At 56.8% G+C, this 16,658-nt stretch overlaps 1 protein-coding gene across 1 annotated transcript in view; it reads right to left on the bottom strand.

Annotated features, from left to right (window-relative positions):
- The window catches only part of PLEKHD1 (pleckstrin homology and coiled-coil domain containing D1), a 46,030-nt gene extending 29,443 nt beyond the window's left edge, over positions 1-16,587 (bottom strand). The window contains exons 1-2 of the mRNA XM_008248580.4: positions 16,169-16,587; positions 30-123 (exon numbers count right to left, since the gene is read on the bottom strand). Of these exons, the coding sequence (XP_008246802.4) occupies positions 30-123; positions 16,169-16,317 (243 nt within the window). The 5' untranslated portion in view covers positions 16,318-16,587. The remainder of the gene's footprint in view (positions 1-29; positions 124-16,168) is intronic.
- Between the last annotated feature and the right edge of the window lie 71 nt (positions 16,588-16,658).

Genomic DNA, 16,658 nt, shown 5'->3' with positions numbered 1-16,658 from the left:
CACTGTGGCCCAGGGGAGGGCTGCCTCACCTTGGGGTGGATATTGAAGTATTTATTGCTCTCAAAGCTCTTCTTTTCACTCTCAGAGTAGTAGAGCAGAAAGCTCTCTTTGATGATGAAAAACCTACAGCGGGGGGTGGGGAAGGAGCGAGTGAGGTTTCTTCAGACAAGAAGGACACCCTCGGGGCCCTGGACTCTCGCTGGAGCCCACAGGGACACTGGTTCTTGCTTCTGCATCAGCTCACATCCCACAGCTGCAGCCAGCCGTGGCCTCACACCAGGTGGCGAAGTGGGAGACCCAGGGCCAGCTTCTGGGTCTGGCTGCCTCCTTCCCTCCCCACTGCCCCGGAGCTATCACCTTGGGCACAGCTGGGCACGGGTGGCCTTCTTCTCGGGGACCTCCAGCCCCTCGAGCTAGCACCTTCAGTATCTTAGGGTCTCTCGCAGGTAGAAGGGGCAAGAAGCAGGACTGCAAGTGCGGTCTTTTTTAAGATTCTGTATTTATTTGAGAGGTAGAGTTACAGACAGTGAGAGAGGGAGACAGAGAGAAAGGTCTTTCGTCCGCTGGTTCACTCCCAAATGGGCTGAATGGCTAGAGCTAGGCTGATCCAAAGCCAGGAGTCAGGAGCTTCTTCCGAGTCTTCCATGCAGGTGCAGGGGCCCAAGCTTGGGCCATCTTCTACTGCTTTCCCAGGCCATAGCAGAGAGCCGGATCGGAAGCGGAGCAGCCGGGTCTCGAACCAGCGCCCATATGGGATGCCGGCGCTGCAGGCGGAGGATTAGCCTTCTGCAACGGCCCCTACAAATTGGGCCTTTTGGTGCAATCACGAAGGCTTTGCTACCAAAGAGCACTGGGTCCCAGGCTGGCGAGGTCAGGACTGCGGGGCGACAGGGTGACCCCGGAATCCTGCTGTGCCCCACAGTGCTTCACAGCCCTGGGACTCAGGTCTCTGCGACTTCAGGTTTGTGACATCCTTGATATCAACAGCTGGGGCACTTGGCCGGCTCTAGGGACTCTCACCAGGCTGATGACTGGTGCTGACTATGATGAGAGACCACACGGCCTCTGGGAGCGTCCACACCAGAGAGCTCAGGGAACACCTGGAGTGGCCGTCTCCTTCCTCCAGGGCCCCTGCTAGTGCCACACTGAGGAGGGGGCAGGGTGTGGAGTTCAAAGCAAGATGTTTTGGAGCCAGCCAGGGTGGGCTCACGAGGGCCAACTGTGTGAACCTCTCCCCTGCCCCGCCTTCAGTGCAAGGCTCAGTAACTTGCTATTGGCCACGGTGGGAGGATTTTCATCATGAAAATCAAATTCTACAAAACAAGGGCCAGTTGGCAAACGTTTGCCAGGATACTGCATTGAACGGCCCTCTTGGGAGGGGAAAAGTCCTGAAGTCAGAGATTCCCTAAAGACCCCCCACCCCTACATCATCTTCCCCAAGGCCACAGCTGCAGGCCTGGGGCCCCAGACAGCTGCCTTCTCTCCTCTGCTCAGCTCTGTGCTTTGGTCTGAGCCTCATGCCCACCTACTGTTTTCATTGGCCCCGACCCTCTCTGCCCAGGCACACAGCAAATGCAGCCCCGTGGACCCCACTTGGGGGTGACACCCTGCGAATGCGAACTCCTCTGCCGGCCTTTCGGCCCCAGGTGGTCAGAGCATTTGAAGTCCACCTGCTGCAGAGCTACCGTGGCATTCCAGGTCCTCGGGGACCTGTCCTCTGCCCACCCGCCAGGGAGGCCGCTCCTGCCCCTCAGTGTGTCTGAGCTCCATGTATGTGCTGGGCTCGCTGCCTCCCCCCACCATGTATGCAGGGCCCAGCAAATGGAGACTGGGCTGCTCCATCTGCAACAGCCTCCCTCCCGCTCTCGGTCTGGCTGAACCCTGCTCGCCCTTGGCCACCAGCCCAGCCCCAGGACATCTGAGCTCCTCCTGCACAGGCCAGTGGGTCTGGACACTTGGCACCAGGCACCACTGCCACACCTTGTGTGCTTGTCTCCTCCTGAAGAGGTGCTAAGCTTCTAGAGGGCGGGGCCTGTGCCACTTCAGTGACTTGGGCTGAGCTGGGTGGCCCCTGCCTTCCCCGTGGAGCTATGGTAGAGCTCGGAGCACAGGCTTCGGTGCCAGGCAGACCTGCCATTTCCAGCGGAGGGGACCTTGGACCCGCCAGCTCACCTCTGTGTGCCTCGGTTTCTTCACCAGTGGAAGGGGGGTTGACAGCACCCGCCGTCACTAGGCAGCGTGAGGACCAAGTGCGACTTTCTCATCACTCCACCAGTTCCCAGACAGGGCTGCACAGGCCACTCCCACACCTCACCCACGGGAAAGGGCTAGGGGACAAGGACGGGCATCACGGGGCTGCCTCCTGGGCCCTCCTCGGCCCCTCCGTGGCTTCTGAAATCCTGCTGTGGGCTGAACTGTGCCCCCCGAATGCATACATACATCCATGTCTCATCCCCAAACGGGACTGTGCTGGAGAGAGGACTTTGGGGGGCCACGTTAGAGGGGAGCATCATCCGACAGGGCTGCGTCTCTCTACTTCTCTCCCTTCCCCTCCTTCTCTCTCTGCTCTGTCTCCCCACCTCCCCCTGCCTCGTGAGGACATACCATGATGGCCGCTGTCTGCATGCTGGGAAGAGAGCCTGCACCAGAACAATCTCAGACTCCCAGCCTCAGAACTGGGAGAAATACACGTGTGCGGTATCCTGGCGCCTGAGACAGACACCTGCCTGGCTTCTTGCCACTTCTGGAGCCCCTCCACACTCAGCGGAGCAGCGGCGATCCGTACCCACACGGGCAGGGAGGAGCCCAGCCCCTCATGCTGCAGCTGCAGGTGCACGCCCAGGTTCGCAGAGCCTTCCCTTGCCTCTGTAAGACAGGGGCACCGATGACCTGGGAGGTGCTTTGATTGACTCCCCAAATCATCATGGAGCTGCCACTCTGCATCAGGCGCTGCTCTCGGTGCTGGAACGTGGGTGTGGGCATGAGATAAAAGCCCCAATCTGCATATAGCTGACACTGTAGTGTGTACTGGGGGTCGGAGAGTAAATGCATAAGAGCAAGAGGGCCTGTGCCAGGCGCTCATAGATGCATGGAGGAAAACAAAGCAGGAGTGGGGATGGGGAGCAACGAGTTAGGGGTCTGACATGGGACAGGGTGGTCAGGGAGAGCCTGGTTAAGAAGACGGCCTTTGAAGAGAGGGGTGCTGTTCCAGGCAGAGGAGCCACAGGCGCAAAGGTCCTGGGGTAGGAAGTGTGCTTGTCTCTAGAAGGAACTGCAAAGCTGGCAGCTGCTGGCCCGGTCACGTCAGGCCCTGTGACGGTTGCAATACCAGTAACAACAAGGCTCACTTTTATCTAGCGCTGCCCACAAGCCATGCTTCATTCCATTAATGCAGCTAATGCATTTGACACTCACAAGGGACATTAAGGGCTCTCTACATTTTATACAGGCAAAATGAAGCAGGGCAGTGGCATGTCTTGCCCGAAGTCCCACTGCTAGTTGGTCGATGCTGGCTTCTTCTGAGTTAGGGAGGAGCCACAAGGGGCTGGCAGCAGGAGTGACATGACCTGACTTGCATTACAAAAGGCTCATCCTGGCCACTGCAGTGAGAACAGATTGTCGGTCAATGGCAAGGCAGGAGAGGAATTCCTTGTGAGCTAGAGGAGCAAGAGACGAGCCGGTGGGTGGAGGCGTGTGAAGGCCTCAGCACTTGCCTGCACACAGGATGTGTCCCCAGATGCCACACCCTTGCATCTCCTCTTGTCCTCTGAAGGGCAGTACAGCGAGAGGCCAGGGGAGATGGACATCTGGGGGCAGTCTTGCTCTGTGCCAGCAGTAGGGACCACTGAGGGCTGCAGGGAGTGGATGGACCTGCCCGCCACACACAGCGTGCACACCACACCTGGACCCAGTTCCAGCTACACTCAGCTTGGCTTGGGTGAAGTGGGGGTGAACAGAGGGGCTGGCACGGACCTGGAGGAGAAAGGTCACTGCCCAGGTCCACACTTGGAGGGCCCAGAGGGCCAGCGTGGCTTAAAAACCTGTCTCTGTCTTCCTTGCAGCGGGGAACCCAGGACCAGAGACCCTGCCCAGAGCGAAACCTGTCTTCCCACCCCTTCCTCCAAAGCTCCCTTCTCTCTCTCTCTTTTTTTTTTTTTTTGACAGGCAGAGTTAGACAGTGAGAGAGAGAGAGACAGAGAGAAAGGTCTTCCTTCTGTTGGTTCACCCCCAAAGTGGCCGCTACGGCTGGCGCACTGCGCTGATCCGAAGCTAGGAGCCAGTTGCTTCCTCCTGGTCTCCCATGCGGGTGCAGGGCCCAAGCACTTGGGCCATCCTCCACAGCCTTCCCGGGCCACAGCAGAGAGCTGGACTGGAAGAGGAACAACAGGGACAGAATCCAGTGCCCCGACCGGGACTAGAACCTGGGGTGCCAGCGCCGCAGGCAGAGGATTAGCCTAGTGAGCCGCAGCACCGGCCCAAAGCTCCCTTCTTCCCAGCTACTCTCATTCTGACTATAAGCCAGGGGCCACTCCTTCTGAGCCCGGCACAGTTGGGCTGGATGTGCAAAGGGCTGGGACAGTCATGGTTTAGCACTATGCTTTTAAAAGACTTTTTAATTTTTTTGAAATGCAGAATGACCGAGAGAGAGAGAAGAGATCTTCCATCTGCTGGTTCACACCCTAAATGTCCATAACAGCCAGTGCTGGGCCAGGTGGAAGCCAGGAGCCTGGAGCTCCATCTGGGTCTCCCAGGTGGGTGGTAGGAACCCAAGTACTTGGGCCATCTTCTGTTGCCTCCCAAGCCATTAGCAGGAAGCTGGATTGGAAACAGAGTAGCCAGGACTTGAACTAGCACTTCAGTGTAGGATGTGGGTGTCCCAAGAAGGATTTTTTTTTCCATGGCAATCCAAATTTATTGAACCACTGATGCTAAGTTATACAAAATTGCACCACTTTAATTAAGGCTTTCCCTTTACCCTTGGCCTCCTCCAAGTAGTTGTAACATTAGGTTGGCCAATTTAAAAACTGTGGCTCCCTCTCATGATGTCACTGGGTCCTGACAGCCAGTGTCGCCCCGCTCCCTTCAGATTGCTGCCCCCAGCACCACAGCGGTCCTGCCGCTGCCACCACTGCTGCTCTGGCTGGTTTCCCAAGAAAGGGCTTAACTGGTGGTGCCACAACACCTGCCCCATGTATTTCTCTTTATTAGGCCATTCTCACGAATCAGTTCCCGTGCTAGGTGTTCTACATGCATTGGAGTAGTTGATTTGTGCAATAATTCTGGGCAGGGCTCTTCACACCCATTTTACAGATGAGAGAAGTGAAGTTTAGAGGTGAAGTAATGTGTGCAAATCATATCCAGGATAGAGAGGGAGCTGGTATTAGAACGCACGGACCACAGTCCCTACTCCTGCTCCTCACAGACACTGCCTGGCAAGCTGCTCTGTCCAGGGGAGGCAGATGGGCCAGAGGCAGTGCAAGTAACTAAGGCTGGGTGCCCAAGGGCCAGGGCTCTGCCACTTCCCAGCCATGTGATGGGGCAAGCTACCTAGTCTTCTGAGGCCTGGGTCCCGCACATGCAACCCGAGGATGATAATGAGACTTGTATCTCAGGGTCGTCAGGATATCGAGTTTGCTCACGTAATGACTCAGAAGAGGGGCAGGTGCTTCTGCAGCAGTTGAGTTGCCACTTGGGACACCAGCATCTCATGTCAGAACGGCTGGTGTGAGTTGTGGCTCTGTGCTTCCTGCTAATGTGAGCCTTGGGAAGCGGCAGATGATGGCTCAGGTACTTGGGTTCCTGCTACCCATGTTGGAGACCCGGTTGGCGCTCTGGGCTCCTGACTTTCACATGTCCCAGCCCCAACTGTTATAGACATTAAGGACTGAAACAATGAATGGAAGACCACACTTTGTCTCTGTCTTTCAGATAAAAAAATTAGAGAGAGAGTAAAAAAGACACACAAGGAATGCTCCTATCCACTGATTCACTCTCCAAATGCCCACAATGATCAGGACTGGGCAGGCGCCAAGGTCAGGAGCCAGGAGCTAAACCTAAGACTCCCACGTGGGCAGCAGGAACTCAGCCACTTGCTGCTGCCTCCCAGGGTCTGCATTCGCAGGGAGCTGGAGTCTGGAGCAGCGCCCAAAGTCAAACCCAGTACTGCGATGTAGGATGTGGGCGTCTAAACTGGCATTTAAACCACTAGGGAAAACACCACCCCACCGACTTTTATTATCCCTGTCATTCCTCCTTATCATCAGGAGGTTCCACACCTGCTCCCTGCAGCTCCTCCCCATCCCCCCGCCCCACCTCCTTTCCCATTTGCACTGTCACAGTGCCTACCAGAGGGAGCTCTGAGCTGCAGCCCAGCTGGACAGCTCCCTGTCCTCCAAACACCAGGCACATTCCTGGGTCTGCCCTCCCCTGGAAGCCCACCCTTCTTCCCAGGTCCCACATTACTCCCAGGGGAAGCCTTGTCAGTTCTGGACCTTAGGCTCTTCCGTGGGCTATGGTGACATCCAGAGAGACTGTGTGATGTCCACATAGGGGCTGGGTCGACCCTGGACGCCCCCTCCCTCTAGCCTTAAAGAACAGAATTTGGGGCTGGCGTTGTGGGACAGTGGCTTAAACCATTGCCTGCAACACCGGCATCCCATATGAACTCTGGTTCCAGTCCTGCCTGCTCTATGCACCTCCCTGCTAATGCACCTGGGAAAGCAGCAGAAGATGGCCCAAGTGCTCAGGCCCCTGCACCCATGGGGGAGACCTGGATAGAGTCCCAGGCTCCTGGCTTCCTTTGTGGCCACTTGGGGTGTGAACCCGCAAATCAAAGATATCTTTCTCTATAATTTGGCTTTTAAAATAAACAGATAAATCATTTTTTTAAATAGTATTTTCACCTTTAGTTTAAGGAGCCCTTGCAAAGTGCCACGACACTCACTTTGCTAAGTGCTTCATCGACATTATCCTGTTTCAGTTTCTCATAATTCCAAGAGATGGGTGCGTGGAGGGTTTTTTCTTTTAATTTTTTTCTATTTCTCGGGGGAGGAAAATGAGGCATGGAGAGATTAAGCAGCGAGGAAGTGGTAAAGGGTGGAACTCAGCAATCTCCGCAGGCAAACCCAAGTTCTCAACAGCTGTGTGCCGGGCAGCCGACTCCGCCCCCCTTCCTCCTTGTCCTCATCCTCTTCCTCCCCGGGACCCGGAAAGGTTTGTCTTCCCAGAGCTTGTCTTTGCCAAGTGACTACATCACCTGGTGCAGCCACACTTGATGCCAGGCCCTGGGGTTTAGTGATCCTCTGCCTTCAGGGAGCTCACAGCCGGATGTGGGAGGGAGAAGATAGATCAAGAATTTAACAAATAGCTAGTGTTTACCTTTGTGCCAGGCACTGTTACAGGAACAGCACTTTATAAAAAGATTTGTGGGGGCCAGTGCCATGATGTGTGAGGTTAGGCATCTGCCTGCAGGGCTGGCATATTCTCTATGGGCACCAGTTCAAATCCCGGCTGCTCCACTTCTGATCCAGCTCCCTGCTGATGGCCTGGGAACGCAGTAGAAGACGGTCCAAGTGCTTGGGCCCCTGCACCCATGTGGGGAACCCAGAGGAAGCTCCTGACTTCAGATCAGCCCAGCTGTGGCCGTTGTGACCATTTGGAGAGTGAACCAGCGGATAGAAGACCTCTCTCTCTGTCTGTCTATAATTCTGCCTCTCAAGTAAATAACTAAACCTTAAAAAATGCAAAGATTTGTTTATTCACTTGAAAGGCAGAGAGAAAGAGAGAGAGAGAGAGAGAGAGAGATCTTTCATCCACTGGTTCACTTCCCAAATGGAAACAACAGTAAGGTCTGGATCAGGCTGAAGCCAGGAGCCAGAAACTCCATCTTGGTCTCCCACGTTTGGTGGTACATGGACCATCTTCCTCTGCCTTCCCAGGTGCATCAGCAGGAAGCTGGATTGGAAGCAGAGCAGCTGGCCCTTGAACCAGTACTAGGAAATGGGATGCTGGTGACACAAGGAGCAGCTTAACCCCCTGCACCCCAGAACCAGCTCCAACAGTATGTGTTAACTCATTCATTGCTCATAGGAGGCAGGGGTGGGGGACAGGAGCACAGAGAAGGTAAGTGTCACGCCCCAGATTGCATGGCTGACAAGTAGAGGAGCCAGCATGATTGGAAAGCACCGGGATTCGGGGCAACGCTGCAGGGCACCACGGGCACGCACTGTGACGTTGTGAGGCACCAGCAAGTATTGGAATGTGCATTTGTACGAGGCACCCGAAGGAATGACGGCGGGACGAGTGGTTTAGAGATCAGCCAAGGACGTTCTCTGACAGGAGGGGACAGCTGAGTGAGGTTTTGAAGAATGGATAGGAGTATTTTGGGAATTTGGAAGGGAGTGGAAGGGAGAGATGTATTCCAGACAGTGGGAACAGCATATGTGAAGTACAGCATGTTCGAGATTATGAAGATACAACAGTTTACTGCTGACAAGTACAAGAGGGGTGGTCAATATGCGGGGGGAGGGGGCATGAGGGGCGGGTTAAGGCCGGAGAGCAAAGCAGGGACCAGCGCAGGGCAGAGGGAGGTCTTTGCAAAGAGGCTGGGTTTCTTCTGGAGGGGTCAGGTGGGGTGGGGTGGGGGAGCTATTGGTGGGTTTTAAACAGGGCACGTGTGAGGTCAAATCATAGCTGTAGATGGGGGGAGGGGGAAGAAGGGCCTGAAGGGTCCATCAAACAAAGGGGCAAATTATAGCTATTGGGAGGTAAAAGTCAGCAGGCTTTATGGAATAATTAGACAAGGGCAAGGTGAGCAGTCTGGGATGACACGATGGCCAAGTCTCTGGCCTGGGTGACAGGATGGACACGAGTGGTCTCCAACAAGAGTTAAAGACCCCCTGGGATTCTTAACCTTGGCCCCCACATTTTTCTCTGCACCATTATTGTTGTGTGTGTGTGTGTGTGTTTAGAGATTTATTAATTTATTTGAAAGGCAGAGTGACACAGAGAGAAAGATATCGGCCATCTGCTAGTTCGAATGGCTGCAACAGCCAGAGCTGGGATAGCCTGAAGCCAGGAGCCAGGAATTCTCTCTGGTCTCCCACATGGGTAGCAAGGGTCCAGGCCATCTTGCCCTGTCTTCCCAGGTGCATTAGCAGGGAGCTGGATTGGGAGTAGAGCAGCCAGGACTCGAACTGGTACTCTGATATGGGATGTGGGCATCACAAGCGGCGGCTTAACCCACTGCACCACAATGCCAGTCCTCTTCCCCATTACTGTGCTGAAGGCAATGAGGGCTCAACCAGGGCTTGATGGTCGGCACTGGCCTCGTGACAGATCCAGCCCCAGGGAGATGCCACTGGGCTGTGGGCAGGTCGTGTTGGAGAAAGGCCTTTCATGTTTGCAGATGCAAATGCCGAACCTGGGAGTGGGAGCTGGGAAGGGCTTGGCATAACAGTGAGAGAAACTTGAAGTTGACGGAAATTCTGGAGGGCCATGGTGTGCAGAGGAGGGACGATGCTGGGAAGAGGTAAGAGTCTGGGTCCCGGGGCCGGCGCTGTGGTGTGGCAGGTAAAACCGCCACCGCCTGCGGTCCCAACATCCCATATGGGTGCTGGTTCGAGTCCTCGCTGTGCCTCTTCTGATCCAGCTCTCTGCTGTGGCCTAGGAAGGCAGTAGAAAATGGCCCAAGTGCTTGGGCCCCTGCACCCATGTGGAAGACCTGGAAGAAGCTCCAGGCTCCTGGCTTCGGATCAGACCAGCTCTGGCCGTTGCAGTCATATGGGGAGTGAACCAGCGAATGGAAGACTTATCTCATTCTTTCTCTCTACCTCTGCCTCTCTGTCACTCTGCTTTTCAAACAAATAAATCTTAAAAAAAAAAAAAAAAAAGAGTCTAAGTCCCAACTGCATCATCATCTCCAGGGCCTGGAAAGCTTGGGAGGCCAGGAGCTGAGGCTCAGTTTGAACGTGTTTGTGCACAACCTGCTGAGACTCGGCCATCTAAAGGCACCTCTGTGCCCCCTTTGCCCTCTTCCCTGGAGGTGAGCGATGGCGGTGAGCCCACCGGGGGCAGTGCAACAAGGCCGGCCTGCATGGACAGCAGGTCCATGCATAAAGGAGGCGCCAGAGCTCAGGACCGCCTGGGGACTGGCGGAAACCCCACGTTACCATCCAACTTTCTCAGGTAGGAGAACTGGTCTTGAGACTGAATGCCTCTCATCCCAGGAGGGCAGCAAGGACACAGAGGGTGTGTGAATTTCTCCCAGGTCACCCAGCCTGGGCCCAGCTCAGCACCCCGTCTCCCGGATCTCTGAGTCCATCCTGTCAGGTGGTGAATGGGTGGGTGGGGTTGGCGCTGGGGCAGGACAGCTTATCAGATGTGTCCTTTTCAGTGGAGGCAGAAGGAAAGCAGAAACAATAGCCCACTGTGTTCCTGGAGCCCCAGTGTGTGTCCCCTTTTGTCAGTTCAGCCTGGCCCATGCTATGTGTCTGGCCCCAGGTCTGAAATGGGTAGGACAGCAGGATGGCCACCAGTGAAACACATGAGCTCACAGAGAGATTATCAAGTCCCAGAGGGTTAAAAATTTTTTTTTTGTTAGCAGAATTCCTCAAACAATATGGCAAAGACAACAGCACAGAAGTACTGGTAGACACACAGCTGAATCTCTTGGAGTTGCACAACCTGATGTCCACTGCCTGGTGGTACACTCAAGACCCTTCTAGAATTATCTGGTTAGAAACCACAATTCAATCCACATCAACCCTGTTTTGCAAGTGAGACTCTGCAAGCCAGTGAAGGGACCTGGTGTAACCTGGGTCCTGCAGCTGGCAGGGCCAGACCTTGGACTTGGAGCACCTGCCTGTAAGCCTAGGCTCATTTTGCCCATACCCACAGCTGCTCTCAAAAGATCGCTTACTTTTTTAAAAAAAAATTATTTGTTTTCAGTTTATTTGAAAGATAGATGGCCAGCACCGTGGCTCACTTGGCTAATCTTCCGCCTGTGGCACCGGCACCCCGGGTTCTAGTCCCAGTTGGGGCGCTAGATTCTGTCCTGGTTGCTCCTCTTCCAGTCCAGCTCTCTGCTGTGGCCCAGGAGTGCAGTGGAGGATGGCCCAGGTCCTTGGGCCCTACACCCGCGTGGGAGACCAGGAGGAAGCAACTGGCTCCTGGCTTTGGATCAGCACAGCACGCCGGCCGTAGCGGCCATTTGGGGGGTGAACCAATGGAAGGAAGACCTTTCTCTCTGTCTCTCTCTCTCTCTCTCATTGTCTAAATCTGCCTGTCAAAAAATTTTTAAAAAAAGAAAGATAAAAAGACAGAGATGGAGAAAAATCTTCGTTCCATTGATTCAAACCCTGAATGCCTGCTACAGCCAGGGCTGGCCCAGGCCAAAGCCAGGAGTTGAATCTGGGTCTCCCATGTGGGTGGCAGGGACCCAACACTTAAGGCATCACTTGCTACCTCCCAGGGTGCGCATTAGCAGGAAGCTGGAGTCAGGAGCAGAGCATCAGACCCAGGCCCTCTGGTGTGGGGCGCAGATATCTTAACTGTGAAGCCAAATGCCTACCACAGGGGTTCTTTCTTTTGAGTCCTGGCCATGAGGAATCTGGACTGCTTGCAAGCTTGAAGCTTGGGGCACACATGCAGCTGAGACTCATTTTCAAACAGGACGTGGACAGCTCTGGGGAAGGGGAGAGGAAAGACAAGTGGCTCGTTCGCACAGTTCACTCACTTGACTTTGGCAGACCTCGGTCTGGGCAAATCACCCTGTGAGCCTGATTTCATTTGGTGCCGGTGTGATCCAGACATCCTGGCCACCTCCTTTGCCCAAGGACTCCTGTGTAACCGGTGCCACCACCTCAGAGAGCAGAGGGCTCTGGGAAGACCCAGACAAGACCCTTCCCGCCTGCTTCTGTGCCCTGTTTTCTAGCATCTGGGTGCGTGGGGGAAGCTCTGGAACAGGAGAAGGTAGAGCTGGAGTGAGAAACACCACGCAATTTGCAGAGGTCAATTTGCAGAACAAAGTACCTCGGTCACTACTTATTTCCTGGGGGCAGAGACACCGGGCCCTGAATTCCTCCTGGAGTCACCGTGGAAAGAGTGTCCCCAATCCCACCTTCCCATACACACTCGCAAGACAGTCCCTGCCCCTGGGCTGCTACCTGGCCTACTGCCATTCTGGTAGAAGCGTGGGAAACACATTTCCCCAGCCTGGCAGGTGGGTGATTTAGGCACTGCCGTGTCCGTGGGACACCTCATAAGCCAGCTGTGGGGACGCCACAGGAGCCAGAAAGGGAGACAATGCCCCCGCGTCACGAGGGCAAGGTTGAGCCTGGTGTCGGAGCTGATGTGCTAGGCTTCTCCCTGTGGGAAGCCTGGTGTAACCCATGATCTCTGAGAAGTGGTGTTCACAGCCTAAGACAAAACCCTGACCCCAAGCCCCTTTGGGAAGAAAGCCCTCCCACAACCCTTTCGGCACAGCGACAACCATCTGCACAGGCACTCAGCCTGTGCAGGTTGAGTTTGGGAGTACGTGGCCGCTGTCTCCATGGCTCTCTGGGCACCTGCTGGACATTGTGAATCTTAGGGACCCACCAGCATTCTGCAGGAAGGAACTGCTGCTGGGTGGAGCTCAGGGGCCAATGGCCATGGCACCTGGTGGGGAAGAGGGCGGGTAAGGACCTCAGGTGTCCTTGACGGAGGAAGGACTTGGCTGGGCCCCCGTTGTCAGGGGCTGTGACCTTGGAAGGTGTTCGGCAGTGGTTTTGGAAGTGGCTAGAGCCCAGAAAGTATTGGCCCTCAGGAGAGAGTTAGCCTGGCCCCGCTGGCCTCCTTTGTTCCTCGTCCTTTTTTTTTTTTTTTTTGGACAGGCAGAGTTAGACAGTAAGAGAGAGACAGAGAGACAGAGAGGAGAAAGGTCTTTCTTCCATTGGTTCATCCCCTAAATGGCCGCTATGGCCAGCGCACTGTGCCGATCTGAAGCCAGGAACCAGGTGCTTCTCCTGGTCTACCATGCGGGTGCAGGGCCCAAGCACCTGGGCCATCCTCCACTGCCTTCCCGGGCCACAGCAGAGAGCTGGACTGGAAGAGGAGCAACCGGGACAGAATCCGGCGCCCCGACCAACCGGGACTAGAACCCGGGGTGCCGGTGCTGCAGGCAGAGGATTAGCCTAGTGAGCCGAGGTGCTGGCCTTGAATAGGGTTTTGCCAGGGCTTTGAACCTGCATCTCCATTGTTTTCAGAGGAGTCATCAACCCGGCCCTGCATCCCTCTCCCCAGTTCTCTCACCTCCGCTAATCAATGCTTCCGATTCCCCTCCCCTTTGGCTGCCCTTGGTCAGAAACACTGCTCTGCTGGGAGCAGAAGCATCTTCCGCCTTCCCAGCCCCCCCCCCCCCCCGGGGGGAGGAGGTGGGGGCTGGAGGCAGATGTCCTAAGACAGACCCTGAGGGGAGGAGGTTTTATGGAGCCCAGCTGGCCGCAGCCGGTTCCATCCTGCCGGCTGGCTATTTATGCAGCACTGAGCGTTTCCTGGCCCCCTCGCCTGGGCCACCCCAGCCAGGCATCGATCGCCCTAATGGCGAGGCTCTGCAGTGGCGGGCCGGAGCTGTCCTGTCCCCAGGCTTTCCTGTGGCTCTCATTAGCTGAGGTCCAGAGACTCCTCTTCACAGATGGGCAACTGGGGCCCAGGGGGCCCTGCTGGGAAGCAAGAGGGGGCTGAACTGAGCATGGGTCTCCCTGCCACACCTGCTGGAGCCTCTCTGGCTGGCTCTGATGGTGTGTGTGTGTGTGTGCGTGCATGTGTGTGTTCCCAGAATTGGGGATATGGACACAGGCCTAGAGTGGCCATGTGTGATGTCACTTCTTTCCCGAGCCCCAGGGAACAGGGTGGGGGGAGTCACTGCCCAGGGACAGCTCCAGAGTCCCCATAAAGGAGGGGAAGCAGGAGACACAGTCTTTGGGAGGGGGCTGTGAGACTGGGCTTGCAGCTGTGTTTGCAAGCAAGCACACTGCTGATGCTGGATGGTTTCCGGGGTAACTGTGGGGACCCCTGATGGAGATTCCTGGGCTGGAGGGGGGGTCCTAAAGCTCTCCAAACCCCCTCACCTCCACCTGTGTGCCTTCAGCTGGGAGGGGTTACCCTGACACTTCCCAGCCCTGGAATCAACGGTGGGTGCTGGGGCCAGGTTCCCACTGTGCCTGCATGGTGGGGGAAGGCAGGAGGGGTACGCTGAGGGCCACAGGCACTTAGCAATCAAGTGAAAATGCCTGGAAAGAGAAGCCTTTGAGGACAGGATCCAGAGGCGATGCCAGCGACGGCAGCCCGGCCCAGTGGAGAAGGAGCTCTGGCTGCCTGGGGCAGCCAGGGCAGGAGGAGGGCAGATATTCTGCTGGAGCTCCTGTAGCCTACAGGTCTAATGGCTGCCTTCCCACTCCTGCGGAGGGTCCTGATGATAGACAGAGGCGAGGCTGGCCCTGACAGACAGGGACGAGGCTGGCCCTGATGATAGACAGAGGCGAGGCTGGCCCTGACAGACAGGGACGAGGCTGGCCCTGGCCCTGGAGGTTGCAACTCTGCGAGCACAACCCCGCATGCCCCTCGCGGGCTCCTCACGCTGCTCCGGCCTCCGTGGAAAAGGTCAGAGCCAAGCTTAACTTGGGAGGCACCCAGGGAACCTGTATCCCATTAAATCCCAGCGAGAAAGCTGTCGGAAGCAACAAAAGCACACGCGCCCGGCTGTGTAAAATCTGAAACGCAATCCACAGCTCCATTTGTCCTGCGGTCTCACAGAAATAGTCAATTATTCATCAGAACTGAAGTAACCGCTCCCACTCCCACATGATCTTAAGACCCCACCCCACCCCCACCCCCACTCAGGGCCAGACTCACGGTGTGGGTAGGACGGGGAACTTGGGGCATCTACATGAACCCCTGGTTTCCTGGATGAGCTGGGAGGCAGGGACAGGGGCTGGGCTCCCAAGGCCAGCCTCAGAACAGCCAGGAGACGGCAGAGGGCCCCTGAAGCTGGCCTTGGCCGCTTCCCACAAGTCTGGGGTCTGTGAGCTCCCTCTCCTCCAACACCTTGCAGACTCAGCCCTTACTGACTGCTTGAGAGTTGGGGACCAGGAAGCTGGTGGTGAACGACGGGGGCTGCTCTGGCTCCCCCCACCCCCACTCCCACCACCTTCCAAGGAGCCATCCTTGACAGGACCAGTGTGTCCCCTCCCCCACGCTCTCGGTATTCCTCCGCCCCAAGTGCTGAAATCTCTGTTCTCTTGGCCCACATTACAAGCATACATATAGGCAGGCACATTTGGGTGGCTGGGACACCCTCATCCCACACTGGAGTGTCAGGGCTCCAGTCCCAGCCCCACACCCAACCCCAGCTTCCTGCTCATGGGCACCCTAGGAGCCAGCAGGCCATGGCTCCAGTGCTGGGGTCCCTGCCACCCATGTGGGAGACTGGGATGAAAGTCCTGGCTTCAGTCTGTCCCAGCCCTGGCTGTTCAGGCTTTTGGGGAGTGAACCAGTAGATGGAAGACCTCTGCCATTCAACTAACATCAATAAGCCAGTAATTATACATACGGATTACATATAACCTGTAATTACATGTACATATACTTATTTATTTATATTTTTTATTTCAGCGGAAGCATGGACCCTTCCTGGGCCCCGGGAACGGAGCCTTGCAGAAGGACTAGCCCAGGGCTGGCTCTGGGTGGGGAAGGAAGACGCCCTTCCCACCGGAAGCCAGCTTCTGCGGTTGGGGGAGGGGGCCTTGGGAGAGGGTGCACTTGGCAGTGGGTGTCCCAGGAGGATCCCATCTTTGGAAGATGGGACTTCTCCCGCCGTGGCGGACTCTGGCCCGGCCTGGCCCGGGTGGGCCCCAGTCACAGCCACCCTCTTGTCTTCAGCTCTCCCGAGCTGCCCATGCAACCCAAGTTCATTCTCCAGGTCAGTGGCCTCCACCCCGCGCCTCCCAGCCCTCGAGCAAAGATGACCCCAGCCCAGACTAAGATCCACATCTTCAGGGACAGCCAGCCGGGAGCGAGGTCAAGGTCACGGGGGAAGGCAGAGGCAGCGCGAGGACCGGAGGGCGTTGGAGGGGTGCTCGGGCCCGGGCCCCTTCCCCGAGGCCCTCTCAGCAGCGGGGCGCACACTCACCGCCGGGACCACTTGGCCGACGGCCTCCCGAAGGGCCGCTTCCACAGCACCCCGTAGAGCTGCACTTTGGTGCTGATGTCCAGTGCGTCCGAGTCGGCCTGCTCCAGGGACGGCGACGGCGACACCGAGTTGGACTTGGAGGTGAACATCCTGCCTCAGCGGGGCTGCCCCCGGCGCCGCCCGCCCCCTCGCTAGGGCCGGCTGGTGGCAGTGGGAAGGCGGCTTCTGCAGGGGTTCCGGGCGCCGTCGGGGGCGCGTCCCAGAGAGCTGAGGCGCCGCGCGGCCCCGGCCCGGAGCCGCTGCATCAAAGCGCGCGGGGCGGCGAGCGCGCTCGAGGGGGCGCGGGGCGCGCAGCCGGCGGCTCGGACTCAGGGTGGAGATTGCGGCGGGCCCGGCGGGAACTCGCAGGGGAGGGCGGCTCAGCCTCGGGCGGGCAGCATCTCTCCCTCCCTTCACTCCCCCACCCCCCATGACAGCCCCAATTCTGGTG

The sequence above is a fragment of the Oryctolagus cuniculus genome, chromosome 20 (genome assembly GCF_964237555.1).
Source record: "Oryctolagus cuniculus chromosome 20, mOryCun1.1, whole genome shotgun sequence".
NCBI lineage: Eukaryota > Metazoa > Chordata > Mammalia > Lagomorpha > Leporidae > Oryctolagus > Oryctolagus cuniculus.
This window is presented reverse-complemented; position numbering and strand designations above follow the sequence as displayed.